Here is a 23,137-nt window from a genome sequence, read left to right as displayed (position 1 = left end):
AAACATTCTCGGAAGAGATGTATATTTAATGACAATATCTTATTAGTCAAAGAAATGAAATAATAATTAGCCATGTTAATAGGGGAGATTTTGGTGTGGTTAGAGCTTCAATTCTGAATGAAATTGTAACTGCAAAATATGTATTGCAGGGAACATAACAATTATTCACCTAAAATATTAGCATACACAATTGGCAAGCAGGGTTGCAATTCCATTCAGAATAGTATCTCTCTCAATACTATGCATCAATAGACAGTAAATTAATTCCAAAACAATTATTTTTCATTTTATTTATTGAAAATGAAAATATATTTCTCTGGAAACATAAATATACAATATCATTCATAATAAACACTTGGAAAAGTACAGAAAATAATGTAAATAAACTACCTTTTAATATCCAAACTTTCAATATGGAGTAAGACTCTTAGGTGATATATTTTAAATACACTTGTGGGTTCACTGAAATACAATGAATTATATTATAATAATTTTAGCAAAAAATTGCACCAATCTCACTGGATGTACGAAAGATATTTTTTCATACAAGAGGGTAACCCTTAAAAACAGTAAACTATTGAAGAAATATTAGAAATTGTATGATAATGTGGAATGTAAAAACATACGTGTACATAAAAGCAGGAAAGAACATGAAAAAGGCATGGAAATAACTCCATTTGAATTATAATCAGAGAAACAATATTGGAATATCAAATAAAATAAAATTTTAATATATTGCTCATATTGCTTAACATGAGAACTTCTAAAATAATATATTGCCTCACAAAACAATTCATTCAATGTTTTAAAACAAGGAAGAATCAAAATGCTTATCCCTCACAACAATGCCATTAGACGTAGGTGAAGAAAACAAATTAAATTATTTGTCATCATAAAATGGAGTTTCAGGCTAAATTTTTACTTCGTTCTAAATAATCCTTAACAAATGCAAGCAGCTTATCTCTATTTTGTGGTATTTTGGCTTTAACCTCTTCAATTGCTTGAAGAATTTCCTTCTTGTTTTGCTCAGCAGCTTCTTGCCTCAAGCAAATACTCATGGATTCAACACAGTCTGATCCTTTACGTACATAGCACTTGCGATTTGAAGATATAGTATAAATGACGTGCTAAAAGATACCAAAAATAATTAATTAATATTCATGAATAGCAAATTTGTTCATTAAGAATTAAAACTTAAAAGGAATGGCAACACAACATGATGGTTAAGGGTTTTTTGAGCCCTAACTTGTGTATTTCTTCCAAATCTTCTGGTTAATAAATTATGTAGTAATTTCAAAGATATATACTATTTTCAAAGGAATGCTGAGGCATTCAGAGGGAATCTGTTAGAATATACTGTTCAGGATTATGCAATTACAGTGCCATTTGCATGTCAGGCCAGAAAATCAATACCATCGTAGCATTATATTTCTGTCTTTCTTTAAGCAAATTGAAATTTAAAAACCTAGAATTCTAGACAAAGTACATGAAAAAAACAGAACATAATTTCATTTCCTGGAATACCCATAGGTGAAGAGCAAGACTGGCGGGCACTTTCTCTATGCATTGTTTGCAATCCTGCACACCCTCATGAGAAAACTAAGAACATTGGTGGATTATGAATATAAAAATACATTAAAGGATGTATACTATAATTCCAAATGTGTCCCTTCATTCCTTGAGTATAACTAAATTGCTCTCTTGAGTAATAACCACACATACACAGCTTTATTTTAGCAAAAATTTGTATTTTAAAGCAAGCAGCGACCAAACAAAAATATTTATTTGATTATTATGTTTAAATTTTTCTCAAACTCAACCAAATGGACACACAATCCAAAAGAGCATTAAATAACTGGCAGATTTTGTATCCCACAAGTTATATATGAGGGTAATCCCATTAGTACCCAACCCAACAAAGAAAAAACATAAATTTTGGAAAAAAACATATTTGTTTTTCAACATATTTTCCTTAGAGCTCTATACACTTTTCCTAGCAATGTTCAACACCCTTTTTATAATAAGAACTGTCTAGCTCCTCAAAATAGCCATTAACTGCAGACATCACTTCTTCATGGTCGGAAAATCTTTGACCACCAAGCCATATTTTCAAGTTTGTGAACAGAGAATAATCTGAGGGGGGCCAAATCTGGTGAATAGGGTGCATGAGGTAGCAATCCAAACTTTAATTCATGAATTTTGGCCATTGCAATAACAGATTTGTTAGCTGGTGCATTTTGATGAAACAGCACTTTATTCTTAGCCAAATGCAGCTGCTTTTGCTTGATTTCTTTGTTCAAACATTGCAATAAGTTTGCGTAATAATCACCGTTGATAGTTTCTCCTTTTTCAAGATAGCCAATGAAAATTATCCCACGCGCATCCCAAAAAACCAACACCATGACCTAGCCTAATGATGAAATGGTCTTGGCCTTCTTTGGAGCCGGTTTTCCCTAATGAATCCATTGTTTTGATTGTTCTTTTGTCTCGGGTGTGAAGTAATGGACCCACGTTTCATCCATGGTTATGAAACGGCACAAAAATCCTGCTTTGTTGCTGTGAAACTTTCCTTAACATCCAATTGAAACATCTTCATGACACTGGTTTTGCTCGAGTGTGAGCAAATGCGGCACCCATCTTGCACACAGCTTTCTCATGTCCAAATTTTCAGTTAATATGCGATGTACTGCACTTTTTGAAACGTCTAATCTGCAAGCTCACCCACTTTCAGTCATAAGCTCTAGGATATATGATCATCCAGCCTCACTTTGTGGATTTTTTCTTCACGGTTTTTGGAGTCGTCACCTCATTGGGTCGACCAATGAGATGCTCGTCTTGACAGCTCGTACAGCCTCGTTTAAACTCTGCCACGCAATATTTTACTGTGGTAAACAAAGGAGCAGACTTACCCAGACTAGAATCCAGTTGAGCTATTATATTGGTTGGGCTGAGGCCTTTCAAATAAAAGTATTGTATCACATAACGATGACCAATGTTCTTTATTTTCACAAATTCACTGAAAATGTTCACTATTTTTGACTGCCAAAGAAATACTACACAACGTGGTGTCTTCAAACTTGAAACATATGCTTTATAGATTGTATACTTTCTAATACAGCACTATTTTTCAAACAACTAGTGCCATCTCTAGGTCAGGTCGGGTACTTATGGGTATAACCTTGTACTTAGGCAGTAGGCATTACAACTCTTAACTTGGAGAATGTATTAAGTCGCCAGGGAAACATATGCAACAATTTTTTGTTGAATTCAATAAGGGGATAATGGTAGGTCCAAATCAACATACATCTGTGAAAAATGGTCTCTTTGGGTATCTACAAAAAAACTCAATACTTGAAGGGATGTCATGATTTTCCCTAACTTTCCACATTTTTCTTGAACAAAATTCAATTTTTGTCTATCTCAGGTTTTCCAATTTTTACCAGATTTTATGAAACCTTTGGATAATACAGGAATATAGTTTTATATTAAGTATCCAATTGTATATGTTCCACTTATTAAGTTACAAAACTGAGAAATTCTTGTTCTACCCACATCTCCCAAGTACTGGTAGAGTTCTTTGGTCAATTTGGTCATCATGGCATCCATTCACAAAGTGAATTTCTATGAGCCATACCTGAAGGAACACAAAATAAAAGAAGTAGCTTTGTAGTAGCTACTAAGTATGGTTTGTAGCTTAACTTTCTCAAGCACTCAGACAGAATCTTAGGACTAAGGGTTCAAATTCCTATATTGGCCAATAATTTTTTTTAACATGAATTTTTCAAATTTTATGCACTTAAGCATGTGGCAACGTTAAAGTTAAATAGTAAGGGTAATTGAAAATACATTATCATTACCGGCAAAGCTTTGACGTGGACTTCAATCACCCAGTTTCGATGAGTGGCAAGTCCTTTAACCACTTCTCCAGGGCCAAGGACAGTGACATAATTAACATCATAACAGGCTGGTCTAACCTCAGGGAAAATGCTAGTGGTCATCATACGATCAACACCTGAAAATAAAAGAAAATGTATATGTAGACATGCGTGTGTGCCAAATGCCAATATCAGACAAACAGATTTGTGAGAATAGGTAGAAGGGTGCGGACCACAAGCAAAAATTTTCCTTGACTGGGCTTGAACCACAGAACTTTAAGTTGCCAGGCTGATGCTCTACCAAATAAGCTATCAAGGTAATGCAATTACCATTGAAATCCACACAGGAGTTTACAAGGATAATAGGTGTAAAGGTGATCTTTTCCTGCATGTGTTTTATTTCTACTTTTTGGCAAGCATTTAGATTAATTTACTGGATTTAGGGGGGGAGGCTACGCCTTGCAGAATATTAAGCACACCTTGAACATGGAAAACTGTTTTCCAACCTATAGAGGGTACTAAATGGATTAGGGATTCCAAAATAATTGAGAAAAATGCATTGATTTTCCAAGCCAGTAAAAAAATAAAGTTTTATAAAAGCAATAAAATATATTGCAAAAATAGTTTAAGGCATTGAAATGAAAAATTCTATCTACAAATGCTATATGTAATAAATTACTAAATCTATTCCGAGAATATATACAAAAATGGTTTCAGGACTTACACTTTAGCTGTGTACTTTGATGTACCACTAATACAAAAAACATTAACATGCCATTATTCATGGAGAACAGAAAAAATTACTTTGTTAATAAAGTTAACATTTAGCACCTCATAGATATGGTCAGTAAATCGTTATTGTTTCTACCCCCTAATTTAATCTTGTTTTTCTCAAATTTTATTTGAAGATTAATTTTGCAATCAGGATTTTTATTTTACATTTGGTCGATATTTTTTTCACCTGACCAACATGCAAAATTGTACATGGGTGGTTAAAAAAGTTCTCGGAATGGCATAGAACAAACTACTTACATCAGGGAAACCTTTTTATTTTTTGATGTAGCCTCCCTGTACACAAATGCAATAGGTCCAGCAATGCTCCAATGTCTTGATCCCATCTAGAAAACTGGATTCCTTCAGGCCTGCAAAATACCTGTCTACTTCCCCTGTTAGTTCTTTGTTCAAAGAGAATCTCCATTCACTGAGGAAAATTATGAGCTTGGGAAAGAGAATGGAAATCTGATGGAGCCAAATAAGGCAGGTGTGGCAACAATTCTGATCGTAGTTCACGCATTTTTGTCATGGCAATGACACGACTCTCGGCATACATTGTCGTGATGAAACATGACCTTCTTCCTCGCCAAACCTGGGCTTTTGTCATGTACCTCCTGCTGTAGTTAGTCCAGGAGGTTGGCGGAGTATTGCCCAGTAATTTTTTGACCAGGGGGAAAATAATCTAATCGCAGAATCACTTTCACATCCCAGAAAACTGAAGCATCACCTTTCCAGCCGATGATATTGCCTTTGCTTTCTTTGGTGGTGGTGGTGAATTAACATGTTTCCACTGCTTTGACTACTGTTTAATCTCTGGGTTATAGTAGTGGACCAAAGTTTCATCTGTGGTCACAAACGAGGGCGGAAAATCTTGACGGTTGCTCTTTAAATGGTTAAAATTTCCATTCTGATGCATTTTTGATCCTGCATTGGCCTATCCAATTCTACAGCTTCAGTGATTTCTCACACTTTAAGTTGGCAATACTCCATGACCAGTTTATGCACTTTTGCAATAGTTTCTGGGGTAGTGGCTCATTTTGGCTGACCACTACATGGATCACTATCTTAGCTGTCCCAACCAAACTTTAACCCTTTTGTTCACTTAGCAACAGTTGAGTATGAAGGAGCGGAGTGTTCTGAAAGTCCTTTGCTTTCATAACATTTTTTAGGAAGTATTCAATCAGTTTGAATTTTAATTTTTTCCATCTTAACAAACTTCAACATGGTAACATTAGAGGCACATCAGCACCACAGATCTCTTCCCAGAGCACTGATGCATTATATGTTTACTCATCAAAAATTACCTATCACTATGCGGGAAACTCATTCTATCGCTGACATCTGATGGTGATACCAAGAGCCTTTTTAACCACCCTCCTAGTTAAACAAAATATAAATCATGGAATTTTCCATGCATTGTGATAGAAGGTATCAAGTGAACTTACCTTTACGAAAATTGTCTCGCTCTGCTCGAGTCATTCTAATTCCCTCTACTATGCCTTTGGAATTGATTCCAAAATAAACACTACCGCCAACACCATTGTTCAAAAATCCACATATAATCTGAAAGAGTATTCACATTACAAATCAAACCAATAAAATAATAGCCTCATTAAATGATGTAACTATTTACTACATCACAATAATACATACACTAAATTACTACCAATGCACATAACAATATGATTCCTTCACTGACTAGTAAATAACTTTGCAAGATTTTTGAATTCTCAATTCAGAGTTCTAAAGCAGCTTCCTGCGATCAAATTTTACCTTTAACAAGAGAGAATATGCATATACATATTCCAAATGCTGAGGATACTTTTACATGATGACCAAAAAATATTTGCCTAGCAGAAGACTTGATGAGGATAATACTGAAATGAAGCAATCGATCAACACTAACAGTATCAAAGCTTTAAAAAGTAATTGTAAATTAAATCTTGACAAAATTTTCACAATCCTACAAGGAAGTCTTAAGGAATTGTCTGTCATAATCAATTACATATAATATCAATTTTTCACACAGGGAAGAAATCTGCACAACAGCTTTTGCTTATGACTCAGGACCGGAAATTGGAGCATTCTAAGCTTTTGTCCCTTTAAAACCAGGTGATCTGCTCTGCATTTAAATCCTCACTTTTGGCTCAAGTTAAAACTTTCCATTTAAATTCAAACTTGTTTTTCTCAAACAAAATTTTTATTTTTTCACTACTTTAAATCGCTCATATGATTGAATTCGGTCTTCCAAACAGTTGGTATACATCAAATTTGGATCTATCACCAGTATCAACTGCAAGGAAAAGCTAAATTTCAGCTCTTAGCAGAACTGTTTATTGATTACTCACTTTATTAACCATTTTTAGATGAGTGACTAAGTCATTTTTTATGGCTTCACAAACAGCAAAAATATAATCCTGAACAAAAAAGAATTGTTTTCAAATTATTTTATATGAATAAATTCATGCAGTTCACTTTGATGCTCATAATCAATTAAATACATGGAGCAGAATAGCAATTAGAAGAACCTTATACTCAAGAGTCAGCAGCCATTTGGTCAAACCCAGCACTAAATCAAAGCTTTACTTGCATACTTCTCCCTTTATTAAAAGGATGAAAGATCCCAGGATTTATTTATAGCAGGAAAAGAAAGTCTCAGTGGTCCCATCAACTCAAGGATGAAGGAACATGCGCAATGCATTAGAGGCCAGGGATGCAAAGAGTAGGATAGCAAGTGTGGTACATGCATATTATTCTTATTAATTGTACATATATTTTTATTGTGCATCAAGAGATACATTTGAAACATCATTGTTCCATAAAATTATTGTAAAAGCGTCAAAAATAATTATGTCAAAAGAAAGACTTCACATCTGAACTATGTACTAAAAATATTAGGATCTAACCACACACCTGAGATAAGATATTCTCTGAAATTTGATTTGAAAATTTTTCTTGGGAGAGCTCATGTGTCATGTCATTACAAATGCCAACTCTATAGCCTTTAGTATAGCGATCCACCTGTCTGGCCATGTCTTCTAGAGCATCAACTGTAATGAAATTGTTACATTATGTGATAAAATACATAACATGGAATTGCATAGTGAATATTAAATCTAAGGGGATTGGCAATTTATTGTAATAATAATTATGAAAAGATGTTCAATGTTAAAACAAAGGTTTTAAAAAGTTTTAATAACTCTTATCTACCCTATTAACAAATACCTTGTTAATTTACATTGTTAAGTTAAATGCGTAACTTCATTCCTTGAGGTTATCTTCACTGATTACATTACTTTCTTAGATGTGTATTTTTATTGCTTAGTTTTCAATTTGTTTCAAGTTGGAACCATATTCTCTAGGTTTTCAAAGGATTTTTCGGGATGATGACTGCACATTCCTTCCTTCCCTCACTGCAGAGAATGATATCCAGCCCTATGGGCTGAACCCCACATTTACCCAGTTTTCATATTCTTATGTTTGCATCTATTATTGTAATAGGTCATTTAAATGACTGTTCCTCTGGGATCAGATGCCTTTGCAGTCATTTCACTAAGGAACATGCTGCAGGGACTAGCTTTTGCATGATTCCTACTTTTCAACCTATCAGGCTGGCAAAGGTGACCCTACCAGGGGTAATTATCATTGCTCCAGCCAGCACAGCCTATAGGTCATCAGAACAAGCAAGCCTTTCCATCATGTTAATTTGGTACTCCATAGAAAGTATGACCCCAATTGCAAGGTTTGTATATAAAGTATCAGAACAATTTTTCTCAGGCGTAACTGTTTGTAGCAGCATGGTCGAGTACAGGCTCACAGGTATGGGGTTTCACCTTTAACAGGTGCCTAGTGCCAAGCCAAGTTCCTAGCAAGTGCTCATTCAGATAGATGATGTTTCTAGTGGACCTCTGTCGAGTAACTTGGTGCCAGTGCATAATGCAGCGAACAATTGAACAGTGGTATGCCATCAAATATTGTGTTGGACTGAGAAAACCAGGTACAGAGATATTAGGCATGATATGAAAATTGTTCAAGGATGAAAGCATGTCTCAAACTGCAGTTTTTAAAAGGCAAAAGCTCTTCAAAGATGGCTGAGAGAGTACGGAGAACAAGCCCAGCGCTGGGCAGCTGTTGACATCAAGAACCGACATTAACATGTGTGTAAAGTTCTATATTCAGACCGTCGGTTAAGTGTACTCAAGATCACAGATTGTATTGGCATTGATAAGATGAAAGTGCACACCATTATCACTGAAATTTTGGCGATGCGAAATATCTGCAATTAACTTGTCCTGAAGGCACCCAGCCACTCATGTGCAACTGATGATGACTGTATTGCCGGGTCCCCATAACTGACCGACTGAAAGCAGAAAATTAAGCAAGGTTCAAATAAGAATGGGGAAAAAACTCCAATGGCCGTAATAATTAGTCGCAACTCTCTCGTCAGACCAATTGTTGTGTTGATTTAACGGGAACCATGTCAGGGACCAACCACAACCTCTCAACCAGAATACCCTCTGTGGTGGTTTACGGGAAATTATCCAGACTGAAATCCTTCATGATGCTGTGAGACCCTGTTAAAGAATTTCAGATGGAGATGGAATCCTTCACGAGGCTGTAGAGAAGACCCCATTAAAGATTCCAGGATATTCTCAAGCACATACTTTGTGACTGGCACAGACCAATAACACATACAAGCACTCAAGAAACTCACACTCACACAATCAACAGGGCCCAACTTCTGGGAGAATCTGGACACAGGTAAAGAGCGCAACCGAAGATATGCGTCGAACACGCGTGGTTTGGCCACAAAGTGGCCCTCATCAGCGAACCAAAGGGAAAACACCTCCAACACAAGGTTGAAAGTGCAACTTTCAACCAAATCAATCCAAAATCTAATCCAAAATCCGCAATCCGAATCCTACTCTTAATTGGTAATTACTTTGAATGAAAGGGCATTGTCATCATGCTTAGCAACTCACCAGGTGGAAGACTTGAAGACTCTTCATCACTGCTTGAATCATCCCCTTCTCCCAACACTGAGAGAAAACATTCCTGGGACTCTTTGCCTTTTTCAGTGAAATGAGCAGGATTAACAGTCTTAAAATTACTTTTATGACTGTTTCCACTCCTTGATGGTCTCTGATTTTCTGTCTTTGGAAAACCTGCATCCACATTAGACTTCTCCGCTGCATAAATTTGATGTGGCCTTTGCTTGGATGACCCCTGCATAGCTCCCCGATTTGTGGTGGATTTCATTACCTTATGATTTTCAAAGCTAGCCAGACATTTTGCTGCCATGAATCTAACATAAGCATGATTGTCTATTTCTGTCAGCATTATAAGAACTGGAATAAACAAGTACTGAATCAGTTTTTTGCAAATGAAAAATTTTAATAGTCTACAGAAAAATAGTACGTAAGTATGGGGCAGGATATGAATAATTAATGAATACATTTAAAAAGCATGCACCATTATAGCACATATTTCAATTGAAATACACTAAGGAGAATTGATATACTCATACAAATATTACACATATTCAAATAATATGAAACTCAACATAAAATCATATGAACTACAAGTACAACCTTTCATAAGGAAGCAAGAGTAGCTTGCAATATAAGCATGCAAAAAACATTTTTACAATGAATAATATATTAACCCTCTTAGTGCGGCGGGGATTCCAGGGGTACTAGTGAGAAGTGCGAAGGGTAATTTAAGAAAATGTATCACCTTAGGAAAAAAAACATTATGAAGTTATTTGTTTAGATATCCATATGCAGTTTTTTTATTTTAAAATAAAATATTATAGTTAATAATGTTGTAATACATTTACATCATATGAAAAATAAATGTAATTATTAAAGTATTATAAATTTGAAGAATATTTTTTTAGAAATAATATTTCGATTTTTAGACACAATACTAATATTATTTTTAAAACATTTTTCAATAAAACTACGATACTTAAATATAACAAATAATCAAAAAGTCATGTAGAAAATATTATAAATAAATAAAGAAAAACCAGTGAATTGCAAATTTTTTTGTCAGCCTTTGCATAGTTCGATTTTGTTGAAAAGGCTGATCTCACTGAGTCAAATTGGGACTTTTCCCCTTTCCTTGAGAATGCGGCAATGTGCTTACAATCTAAAGGCAGGAAAAAACCAAGCTCTAACTCACAGAGAACTGCTGACAATGTAATCCAATACACAGGACGCAATTGACTAGATAGGATGGACGGCAATGAAACCAAAATGATTACAAAGCAGTGCTCTCATTTCCATCGTCTCAACAAAGTCTGAATAACTTTCTTTTTTTGTTAAATTGGTACATCTGTTGTTGATATTCCCTTTAAATCTTAGTGTCATAACTTGACATTTGCAAAAGTTACGTAGCCAAGAGTACATCTATCTCTGTGTGTGTTGGCGATTTTTTACAATTGCAGAAATGGATTTAAATTTGCAACAACGAACTTGTATTCAATTTTGCGTAAAAAACGGATTTAGTGGCGCACGGACGTTGGAAATGTTGGAAAAGTGTTTCGGCAACGATTCTCTAAAAAAAACGGTCGTTTACCAGTGGCACGAGCGGTTCAGAAGTGGTCGTGAGTCAATCGAAGATGATGAACGCAGTGGCAGACCATCGACATCGAAAGTCGGTGAAAAAATTGATAAAGTAAAAGAAATGTTGGTCAATAACCACAAATTAACCATCAGAGAAATAGCGGAGGACTTGAACATTGCCTATGGATCCGCCCAAGACATTGTGGTTAATGATTTGGGTTTCCGTCGTGTAGCAGCAAAGTTGGTGCCGAAAGACCTCAATTTCATGCAAAAAAGAGACCGTGTTGACGTCGCAAAAGACATGATTTGCGAGGCTGAATCCGATCCCACATTCATCAAAAGGATCATTACTGGAGACGAGACGTGGGTTTATGAGTACGACACGCAATCCAGACATCAGGCAAGTGAATGGCGTTCACCAAATGAGCCGAGACCAAAAAAACCACGTCGTTTTCAGTCAAAAAAGAAGGCAATGCTGACGGTTTTCATGGATTACAATGGTGTAGTGCATCATGAATTTTTTCCAGAAGGCCAGACAGTAAACAAAGAGTATTATTTGGGCGTTATGAGACGTTTGCGTGAAGCAATTCGCCGAAAGAGACCAGAAATGTGGGCAGAAAACTCGTGGATTTTGCACCATGATAACGCACCGTCGCACAGTGCTATCATTATTCGTAATTTTTTGACGAAAAATGCAACAAATACCATCCAACAGCCACCGAATTCACCTGATTTGGCTCCCTGTGACTTCTTTCTGTTCAATCGAGTTAAAAAACCATTACGGGGCACGCGTTTTAGCAGCCGAGAGGAAGTAATGGAAAAATCGCAGGAAGCACTGATGGACATACCGAAAACCGACCGTAACTTTTGCAAATGTCAAGTTATGACACTAAGATTTAAAGGGAATATCAATAACAGATGTACCAATTTAACAAAAAAAACAGAACTCAAATCGGAACGATGGGAGCGCCACACGGTGGTTATTCCGGGAACTTTTTGATCAAGGTAGTATTTCCTCAGCCCATCCTTACCCTCTTTAAAATGTTGTCCTCCTGTATAACCAATAACTGCCATAAAGCCAATGTTTAGCACAAAATACAGAAAAAGGTTATTATGATAAATTTGTTTCTAATGAGTATGTCAAGAATGAATAAATATAAGAAATAGTGTAGCTCAAACAAATTTACACTAAGATTTAAACAGTAGTTTCTTATGGGTCTGTGCCCTAAAAAAAGCCATACATACTTCATACAGCATGGAAAACTATGTGAGAAAATCTGAAATTGTCATGCAGCTCTATGATAGTTTTGATGGTTATCTATCTAAATAGTAGCACAAGACTATAGGAAGTATATATGTAGTTCACTTTGCACAATATGAAGTTAATTCTCTTTATAGGTTAATATATTCATACTTGATATATTCATGTATTAAGTGTTCAGGATCTTTCTTTTAGAATTCAAGTTTTTTTTAGAAATTGCAGACACCGACAATGCTAAGTTTTTGAAAGTGACTTCTTCAAGAATTACACCAAGATTCAAGCGTATAAAACCCTATGACGTAAGAGCACCACAGGGAGAGTATTCAGCACCAGGAGAGAGTGGCTAAACACAGACTGTAAAAACATCACCACACTGTTGAATGTCATAGCCCTTGACGACAAGACATGGGCGATCACATACGGGTCACACAACAAAGACATCAGATATTACATTAATTTGAAGCACTGAAATAGCAGACTATGTGCTGTGGCCCTGTTAGCCTTCAGTGCCACTGAAATCACCAATTTATAAAATATAATGATAACTGAGAAGACAGAAAATTTAAAAATTTGAAACAATGTTAAAGAACCTTAGGTGGACATCTTCACAATATGTCGGCAGGATGAAATAAAACTGATTTCTGGAACCTCAAAATTAGACAAAATAATTGATGGGTCCGAGAGTGTGTGCGGTCAAATTACAGGCTTGAACATGAAATTCACACCTAAGCCATAATTTTTCCAAAGTTAAAGTAAATTCCTGTTTTAACAGCTTGATGTTTGAGTGGCCACCATGAGTCATTTCACTAAACTTCTTTCACCCATCTGTTTTACTAAGTTAATCAATCACCTTGCTGAATACGATTAAATCCAGGAAGTTCACTCATATTCATTTCAGTTCCTTCTGCCATAGTAGAAAGCAGCATAACCAAAAGGCGGACCTCAGACCATGTTGGACAGTTTGATGGCCACATATTACACAAATGCACACAGATCTCAAGGCGGCTATAGATAGCCAAGTAAAATCTGCATTCCATCAAATAACGAAGTACCTGAAATATAACATAAACACCTATAATGAGGACCAGGGAACATTTGCCTTCCCCAACCAATAAATAACACAGATCAAAAAGGGACATGTGGAAACCACTAATTGATGCAATATATCTCTTAATTGAATTATTTATTACTTCTCCATACATAGACTAATTTTTGGCAGGAATGTGATCCATTACTGCACAAGAAATACCATTGCACCATTACAATCTTTAGCACAAATTGAAATGAACTGGATTAAAAGTGAAGGAAGGGGCAAGGAATAGCACAGAAACGAATAAAAGTCATAGATTTTTAGGTCCAAACTTATGTTTTAAAAGCTAAACCCAAGGTATTAAGAGTTAATTATAAACCCTATTCAGTGAATCCAATATTCTGTTGGGCCTTGGTGATAATTTTGTGAAACTGTGCACAAATAACAATGCTATAAGTAATAATTTACATTACATAAACCTAACATGGGTCCTCTGTTATGCAACCATTATATTTCTGAGGCATAGGTTGTCACTTGTCAAATCTTTCTGGCATTCAAACACCAAAGCACCAACTGTACTGCCTCAGAGTGCAGTGCAGTAAAACATGATGCATTTCACCTTAGTTCTCACTAACAACATCTGGCTTCATGTTTGTCTACTTTAAATACCAATAACCACGTGCAACATATAATTACAACCATCAATATTAAAATCATCATATTTATCATGACCTTCGGTTTATGAGACCAACATAGATTCCACAATGCATTTTGCCTCAGCATGCAATGGTATCAGTGATTATCATTTGAATTACTAGACTATTCAATGCTAACATATTTCATACTACCTAGAAGACTGACCCTTTGAGTAAAACACTATTTATTTCATGAGAATATAACTGAATATATAAATAATGTGTTTCAACGTTTCATGAATAATTAATCCTTAAAATAAATTTTACACTGCCTATAAAGATATTATTATCTACTTTTGCCTTTTTTGAAAAAGCAAAGAGCATTTAAGCACCACTTTTAAAGCACCACTTTTGTATAAAAAAATGCACAGTAAAATCAGATTGTGGTTCTGCGCAAAATTTTTTTCAAATCTACAGCAGTCACTTAATGGCTATGCATGCCCCATGACCAAGGGAAGGATAAAACATTAAGCAGCTGAATGGCAGCAACTCTAAGATGCAGCACCTGTTCCCTAGGGATACATGATTTTCAGTCCATTGTTCATTTTGTGTAGTGTAGTTTCCTGGTGAGATTTGGAGAGCTTCTTGGTTTAGAAGATTTCAACAATCAGGTTAGCCATGTATTGCTCATGAGCATCAGGGTTTTATCAATCCATAACCACGTATTGAATTCTCTAATATCCTCCTGTACCCTAGACACTGCATCACACGCCAGTCCCACATTTTTGTAAAATTGTTGACACAGATAATATTAACTATAGCCATATTTTCTAGGCACCCTCACAATTTAGGTTCTTCTTTTGCATAATGTATTATCTCCTGGGAAATGCTAATTCAGCTGGATTTTTTTTATTATTCAAGACCTATTAATAAATGAACAACATAAAAAATATGGATATGATCTTTGGAGAATTTTGGACAAAAATCTATACTAAAATCCTTCACAAAGCAACCCATTTTGAAGCAGGTAATACTTGAATTCCTTGAGGAGAATAAATTGATCTCTACCAATGTTGTCATCAAGGAACTAAAAAGAGTGACAGGCTTTAAGTCCCTCTTCATTTGAGGACATGCTTACCCATTGGGGTGAAAGTAATTGAATATTAGTGAGCATATTCTTCATATCCAACAGCTGTTAGACTATTTCATCATTCCCAAGGATTTGGTATACTACCTTGATCAAAAGTTCCCGGAATAACCACCGTGTGGCGCTCCCATCGTTCCGATTTGAGTTCTGTTTTTTTTGTTAAATTGGTACATCTGTTGTTGATATTCCCTTTAAATCTTAGTGTCATAACTTGACATTTGCAAAAGTTACGTAGCCAAGAGTACATCTATCTCTGTGTGTGTTGGCGATTTTTTACAATTGCAGAAATGGATTTAAATTTGCAACAACGAACTTGTATTCAATTTTGCGTAAAAAACGGATTTAGTGGCGCACGGACGTTGGAAATGTTGGAAAAGTGTTTCGGCAACGATTCTCTAAAAAAAAACGGTCGTTTACCAGTGGCACGAGCGGTTCAGAAGTGGTCGTGAGTCAATCGAAGATGATGAACGCAGTGGCAGACCATCGACATCGAAAGTCGGTGAAAAAATTGATAAAGTAAAAGAAATGTTGGTCAATAACCGCAAATTAACCATCAGAGAAATAGCGGAGGACTTGAACATTGCCTATGGACCCGCCCAAGACATTGTGGTTAATGATTTGGGTTTCCGTCGTGTAGCAGCAAAGTTGGTGCCAAAAGACCTCAATTTCATGCAAAAAAGAGACCGTGTTGACGTCGCAAAAGACATGATTTGCGAGGCTGAATCCGATCCCACATTCATCAAAAGGATCATTACTGGAGACGAGACATGGGTTTATGAGTACGACACGCAATCCAGACATCAGGCAAGTGAATGGCGTTCACCAAATGAGCCGAGACCAAAGAAACCACGTCGTTTTCAGTCAAAAAAGAAGGCAATGCTGACGGTTTTCATGGATTACAACGGTGTAGTGCATCATGAATTTTTGCCAGAAGGCCAGACAGTAAACAAAGAGTATTATTTGGGCGTTATGAGACGTTTGCGTGAAGCAATTCGCCGAAAGAGACCAGAAATGTGGGCAGAAAACTCGTGGATTTTGCACCATGATAACGCACCGTCGCACAGTGCTATCATTATTCATAATTTTTTGACGAAAAATGCAACAAATACCATCCAACAGCCACCGAATTCACCTGATTTGGCTCCCTGTGACTTCTTTCTGTTCAATCGAGTTAAAAAACCATTACGGGGAACGCGTTTTAGCAGCCGAGAGGAAGTAATGGAAAAATCGCAGGAAGCACTGATGGACATACCGAAAACCGAATATAAAAAATGTTTCGAGGATTGGATCAAGCGCTGGCATAAGTGTGTTGCAGTCGATGGGGATTACTTTGAAGGGGACAATATAGATTTAGATGAATAAACTTGTATTTTTAATTTTCTGAATAAATTCCGGGAAATTTTTGATCAAGGTAGTATATCATATTCCACTGCACATGCCTTAGGGATTATCGGTGAATTGGAATCGAAGAAAGCCTTCTATGAAAATATTTCTTTGCTAAATGAATTCATATAAAATATCAAGGATGCACCAGGTTAATTGGAGAAAAAGAACGAGAAAAACCACAAGGGATGAAACTGAAGAACTCAGGACTGCAGATTCTTTGTACAACACTGTGTTCTTCCACTGTTACGCTTAGAAAATGGTACATAATGTCGGTCAAATAATTTTTTCAAATGTGCCACTTCTAACATTTCAGGATTGAGTCTCTCAAGATGAACTAGCATGCCTTTATCATGCCATTAAAAAAATGCTTCTAGTGTTATTTCTCCTTTAAAAAGTAATGGCTTTCTTGATAAGAGCTCAGGGTTGTATATTTGAAATAAAGAAACCTCATTGGAAGTCCTGCAACTTTTTCAGATAGCACTAAAACAGCTTTCTGACTTAAAGGAATTCAGAACCCAGGATGTATGATAAAAACTTTACAGTGAAAGTGCCTTTTTTTTTACAACTATACATATCTTTTCTCTGTAGAAGACATAGACTAAGAGGCAAACACTACTGGATTCCAAAATGTATTCCTCAGGTGTTGCCTCAACCATATAAGAATGCAGCAGCTACCTTTCAAGACTTAAAGTTTCTCTGGAATATTTATGACTGGTGTAGTTATCACTGCTTAACTTAACTTAATAGCATCAAATGATCTTTGCCCTTCAGTTTGAGTATTATTCAAAGGAGGTAAATATATTTCCCATGCCTAGTATAAAATTTAAAGTATTATTGTTAATCCCCAGACTCTCCTAGTTACTGTAAGACAGCCCTTGCTGTAATAATTTTTTTCAAATTCTAACATAACATTTACTGGACTGATTACTCCTTTTAGTCCATCAAGTCTTTGACAAACCTACTTTTAATGAACTTCATAGCCTAAAGTTATTCCAAACAGTAACCTTCATAAGCCAGTGGGATCTTTCAGAATCCATTAGATGAATCCAATAATGAGAAAATACTGGCCAGTATTAATTTCAACCATTTAATACCATTGTTCTTTATATCTTTTGCTTAAAAATCCATGTATTGTAAAGTTTAACAACAAAATAATCATATTTTTACATCATCCTGGCATGATAACCCCCATTACAGCAGTGCACACTCTCCAAACTTAGTATGCACTATGATCAGTTCCATGAGAGGCAAATGTTGATCAAACAGAAATGTGTAAGTTTAACAGGACTGTCTTACAATAATGCATCATTTGTGTACCCTACCAATTAAATATTACCCCCATAAGTAATTTGAATGTTTCCAAATAGATTGCAACAAGGATTTATAAAATCAAACAAGGTTAATTAAAATTCATAACTTACCTCAGAGGAGCTTCGTGCTAGTAAAATAATTAGTTTAAGAAATTCTACGCGTATTTCAATGTCTGGGTGGACAATCAGCTTCAGGACCACTCCACCATCACATGATTTTCCATTTTCATCAAAGCTATCACATGCATTCTCAAATTTTCTGGATCCAAAAGCCACCATGTGCCTCCCAGCACTAGGATTAGTGGCCAAAAGTTTGGCAAGCAATTTTAGGGCCACAAATAAAAACAAAGAATCTCCTTCACTGGCACCTAATAAAAAACAATTAGATCAAAAGTCTTCGGCAATACTTATTTATCCAAGTAATAACATGCAATGGAAGGCAATAAAATTCCATATTTATTGTATCAACATACATGTATTAGGGCGATTCGAAAAGTAAGGTCTCCTATTTTTTTTCATGAAAATTCAAATTTATGTAAATGTCTCGTTTCCCGCTCTCAAAAAAATCTTGGGAGGACAGAAATTCAAGTCATACGAGGAAGTGCAAGAAGCAGTCATCAGTTGGCTTCGCGACGCGGCGGGAGAAAGGTACGACGCCTTTATTAAAAAACCGCTTAAAAGGATGCAAAAAGTGATTGATCATCAAGGCGACTATGTAGAAAAATAGCTAAATGCTCAGCCTTTCCTACGATGCACACAAAGTTGAGAATAAATTTGATTTTTCATGAAAAAAAATAGGAGACCTTACTTTTCAAATCGCCCTCGTAAAAATTCACCTTTTCAATCATTTTGCCATTTACCTTCACCATGGAATCACTCAACCTACTCTCCTAATAAAACAACTACTTTCACCAAGGATGCATTCACCCTCAATTTAATTCTCTTTGTTTCCTTAATGAAGCTATCCGTGTAGCTAGAAAAGGAATTACTGAGTTTGCTCTGGCCTTCTACGCTATCTCTAACCTAAAAACAAAGGAAAAAATAGAGACCCATGGAAAGGTTTAAGTACATTCTCAGAGATTTTATAGGGCAATACTGTGACACTCCATTCTTATGCAAAAGAAACCCTTAAAAATATCTTAACAAAATATTACGCTGGAGGAATATGACATAATGACATTTCTAAAAAGTGGTCTTTTTATTGCAAATATGTTATGTCAAAAATCCAAATCTGGATTAGCAGAACTAATTCTGAGTTTTTCATTCTCAGGTAATTCCTGCAATATGGTTTATGATCTCTTGATATGCTCACATAAGGTATATGCCTGTACGTATTTTCGACTTACAACCATTCAGGACACTTTGTACAATTCTTTTTTCTTATCCATTCCCTAATATCAAAGCATTAAGTACAAATACAAGTGTTTTTTCTACCTTTAAAGCATTCTCTGAGCTCAAAAACAGTATGTCACTATCTATAGATATTTTATACACATCTGAAAGATCCAAGGGGCCATCTTAACTGCCTAGTAACTAGGCAGATTGGATCTTAGAGATATTAGGCCACCAACAAAATTTTTTCCCCCTGAGTGTGACAGTTATTAGATGAAGTATATCTCCCTTCATTCAGTACTCGAGGGGATGGACTGATGGCATTGATTTGTCATGCTGGATCTGACACAGGGAATCCACCTGCATATAGTATTGAACATCCATCAATAAATGCACAACAAACTTTCTTTCAAAAACTAAAGTATTTGGCAAAATTTTGTTGAAGTGAATCAAAATAATCTGTACACCCCAGATATAAATTTTCATGGCATGAAATGATGCTAACAGACAACATAAGAAATATTCTTTTATTTTTATAAGGCATGCACAAACTGCATAAGTGTAGTATTAACTTTACGTTTATTGTACTTTTAAACACTTAATAGAATTTTATTTTGTAAAATATATTACAACTATGTAGCAAGTCATAAACTTTGCATACCTCCTTCCAATTCCAAAGAGCATATGGAAACAAGTGGCGGGATTGAGCATAAATGTGGTCCAAGGAGCCAAACAGCTTTTCCAAACACTAACGTCCCTATATCCATGGCCCATATAGCCCATGATACATTACTTCCTCCTTCAAGTAGTCCATTAACAGCTTTACCTAACACAATTCCTCTAAAACATTGCATCATCATCAATGGTTTCCAGTTGAATTTCATTTCCTGAAGAGAAAATAAGGTGTTTATGGGATACTTAACATTAAAATGACAAAGAATAAGAAAATGAATCAGTATATTACTAAGTATTCTTTAAAACATTATTTCATCATTTTAAAAATAAAATAAAGCAAAATCCCCCCTACGCAAATACCAGATGATTTCATCTCTCCCTAATTCACAAAACTGGGAGCCAGCCTTTATTATCACAGATGCAGATGATTTAAGTATATCCAGAACTGCCTGTATACATATTTAGTGCTCCACAGAAAACTTCATTTTTTTTGGTATCTGATTGGCGCTTAATGGTCTCACACTAAATCAAAAATGCAGTCATAAGTTTCTGTAGAAAAAATAACTACAACCAACTTCCATCTTCTACATAATAGATGGTATTTATTAAGACACTGTTATTTGGAAGGTTTTACTTGGAAGTTTTTCATAGTAGATGAACGAAAACTAACTTTTCAGATTCCACTGGTCTTGGTATTTATTAACACAAATTCTAAGAAACTGCAGGAGATGTCATGACAGTGACTTTTAACAGAGTCATCTGCTAAATGTGCATTACAATGCAACAATTTTGAAGTGTAATCGGACACCTCAGTAGCTTAACTGGCTTAAGCTCTCAGCCAAATATCGAGGGATCTGGGTTAGAATCCCAGTCAATCCGAATTATTTTTACTCTCTGAAATTGTTGCATTGTAATTTATTAAAGCTCCTACAGTATGAGATTGGGGTCTCATAGTCAAAGAGAGCTTAACATCTCCACAAGAACATATACATATCATGCTATGAGGGCATTAGATTCTTTCATGTGATCTACATGTCATAAATCTGAATTGCATTAAAATTCTGCCCATTGTTGTCACCAAACAATAGCAGTAGAAGTTACTATCGGAGACAACTGACAGATAAAATAGTAGATAAAATAAAACTCATATAGCTGTAATAATTATACAACATAAGCATAATATATAATATAAATTATTACAGCTATAGGAGTTTTATTTTATTAATTTACGAGGCCGTAGAGCTCAATTTCTTTTAATTCACTCCAAGTAGGGATTGGGATACCTTTGAAAAATACGGCCACCACCAGGATTTGAGCCCAGGGTCTCAAGGTGGGTAGTAACTACACTAACCTGGTCTATAAATAAAATGCTTAAAGTAAAAGATAATGGCTTTTTCATGAATTTAACTATTGAGGTGTCATAAAAAACAATTTTCACCTTGATTCCACAAATTTATCAACAGAAAACTCAGACATTATCATCATTCTCTTTACAAGTTCCCAGTCAATATAATTATTTTCCAGTTTTGCGACGGTTTATCATTCTTTTCAAAACCCTGATTAACTAAATCGAAACTTTAAAAAATGTTAGCTTACAGCAGACCAGAATCCAACAATACTTCCGATCTTGATTTCCAAATCTTGATCTCGCTCCTCATTTTTCAAATTTATAGTTCGTAAAAACTCTACCAATTCTCCATTTATGTGATTTAACCAATGACTCCAATCTCCATTTGTGTAAGCAAGAAATTCCCCGTGTGGAAGCACGTTGGCCACAACAACGTCAGTCCAAACCCGTTCGTCTCCATCCAGCTCCTTCTTAGATCCACTACCAAAACTTGAAATACCAGGCAAATCTACACTAAAGGTTGAAAGTTTTGGGAACTGCATATTTATTATATGCTGATTAATATCTTTATCAGTAACTCCGGAGGAAGTGTCAAAGAGATTCACTTGATAGCTTTCTACTGGCACATTTTCTTGAGGAATGTCAGACTCCTGCAACAGAACGTTAAATACATAAAATTGGACATAAAATTTAAAGTATGCTCACATTTTGCATAGCATCTGCTTGTATTTTGTGATTGAACCGCTACAACGAGGATTTTGGTGTTTTCATAAAAACAACCTAGTTATCCCGTTGTTTGAATTACACATCAAGGATATTGTTAAAAAGCTTACATGAGTGGAAATGGAAGGATTTCCAATAAGACGGGTTACTTTCAATACAGAATCTTCTTTCGCCAACTTACTGACACGACCGGCAAGCTTCTTTTTCCAAGCAACCCTCATGAGTTCTTCCGACTTGGATAATAATGCATCTACACACATCACGCATGACCTCATCAACTGATACATCAAATCTGACTGCCTGACTAACGAAGCTTCAAACACTTTTGTCTCTACGTGATTTGTGTACGTTAGTAACAAGAACAGCAAAGGTACTAACAGCCCTGAATCTTCGGCAACTGTTGTTCTGCTATTACAGTAAGCAACGAGGAGCTTCTCACAATAAGATATCAGGCTTTTAAACGAATCTGTTTCTACAAACTTAGGGTTTTCTGAACAGTATTCAATTAATACTTTCAACGTAAGAACTTTTTCACGTACGCTACACTTTCCATGCACAACTAAATCTATGATTTCTTCCGTGTATCCGCGAACTCTTCCTCCATCATTAGCCTCACCACTGCCATTTACATGTTTACTGGAATGTCCCTCAGCCACGGAACCTCTTTTCTCAGTGCTTTTATCACCTTCCTTTGAATTTGGCGGTTTTCGTGTCTGCATCAAAACTCGTTGAAAAAAGTTTACCGGGTCTCTTTTTCTCCTAACTTCCTGATCCATTAACTCCATATTGACAATTATCTTACACTGTCACAGTAACTGCCGTTTACTTATCGTAACAAATCGTAAATATTCACAATATATATAATACATCACTTCCCCGCCCTGCCTGTACAATCCGCTTCGGTAGACCGATGATCTGTGGAAACTTTATACTTGGCTTGCTCAAATTAAGTGGCAAATTCGTTCAACGAATCACGCATTGACACATTGTCTTGAAGACGAAACTCCCACCATTGAAGATACATTGTATATAATTATTAAAAACACGCTTGAAGCGCCAACTTTGTCAGTGC

General features: G+C 35.7%; 1 protein-coding gene across 2 annotated transcripts; it reads right to left on the bottom strand.

Annotated features, from left to right (window-relative positions):
* Nucleotides 1-324: 324 nt before the first annotated feature.
* On the bottom strand, nucleotides 325-23,063 carry LOC139686192 (uncharacterized). 2 transcript variants are annotated; one of them, XM_071583366.1, is made up of 10 exons: nucleotides 22,176-23,063; nucleotides 21,591-21,992; nucleotides 19,981-20,206; nucleotides 18,099-18,355; nucleotides 13,330-13,531; nucleotides 9,632-9,997; nucleotides 7,563-7,699; nucleotides 6,095-6,212; nucleotides 3,858-4,012; nucleotides 325-1,127 (listed from the first exon to the last, which is right to left on the bottom strand). In XM_071583366.1, the coding sequence occupies exons 1-10, from the start codon at nucleotides 22,848-22,850 to the stop codon at nucleotides 906-908; spliced, it is 2,760 nt and encodes a 919-aa protein (XP_071439467.1). In that variant the 5' UTR covers nucleotides 22,851-23,063; the 3' UTR covers nucleotides 325-905. The 2 variants fall into 2 exon arrangements, with proteins under 2 accessions (XP_071439467.1, XP_071439470.1); XM_071583369.1 differs by lacking the exons at nucleotides 325-1,127; nucleotides 6,095-6,212 and having other exon boundaries at nucleotides 3,899-4,012.
* Between the last annotated feature and the right edge of the window lie 74 nt (nucleotides 23,064-23,137).

Source organism: Hetaerina americana, unplaced genomic scaffold, assembly GCF_022747635.1.
Source record: "Hetaerina americana unplaced genomic scaffold, ioHetAmer1.1.p SCAF_1, whole genome shotgun sequence".
NCBI lineage: Eukaryota > Metazoa > Arthropoda > Insecta > Odonata > Calopterygidae > Hetaerina > Hetaerina americana.
The sequence above is the reverse complement of the archived record's forward strand: the minus strand, read 5'-3'. Positions and strand labels throughout refer to the sequence as shown.

Bases quoted from the DNA above. Each gene is read 5' to 3' on its own strand.
- LOC139686192 (XM_071583366.1), bottom strand. From the start codon at position 22,850: ATGGAGTTAATGGATCAGGAAGTTAGGAGAAAAAGAGACCCGGTAAAC. The intron at 18,356-19,980 runs GTATGCAAAGTT...GTTTTTTATTAG, and splicing joins CTCTTTGGAATTGGAAGGAG to GTGCCAGTGAAGGAGATTCT. The intron at 1,128-3,857 runs GTAATGATAATG...GGTATCTTTTAG, and splicing joins TCCACGTCAAAGCTTTGCCG to CACGTCATTTATACTATATC.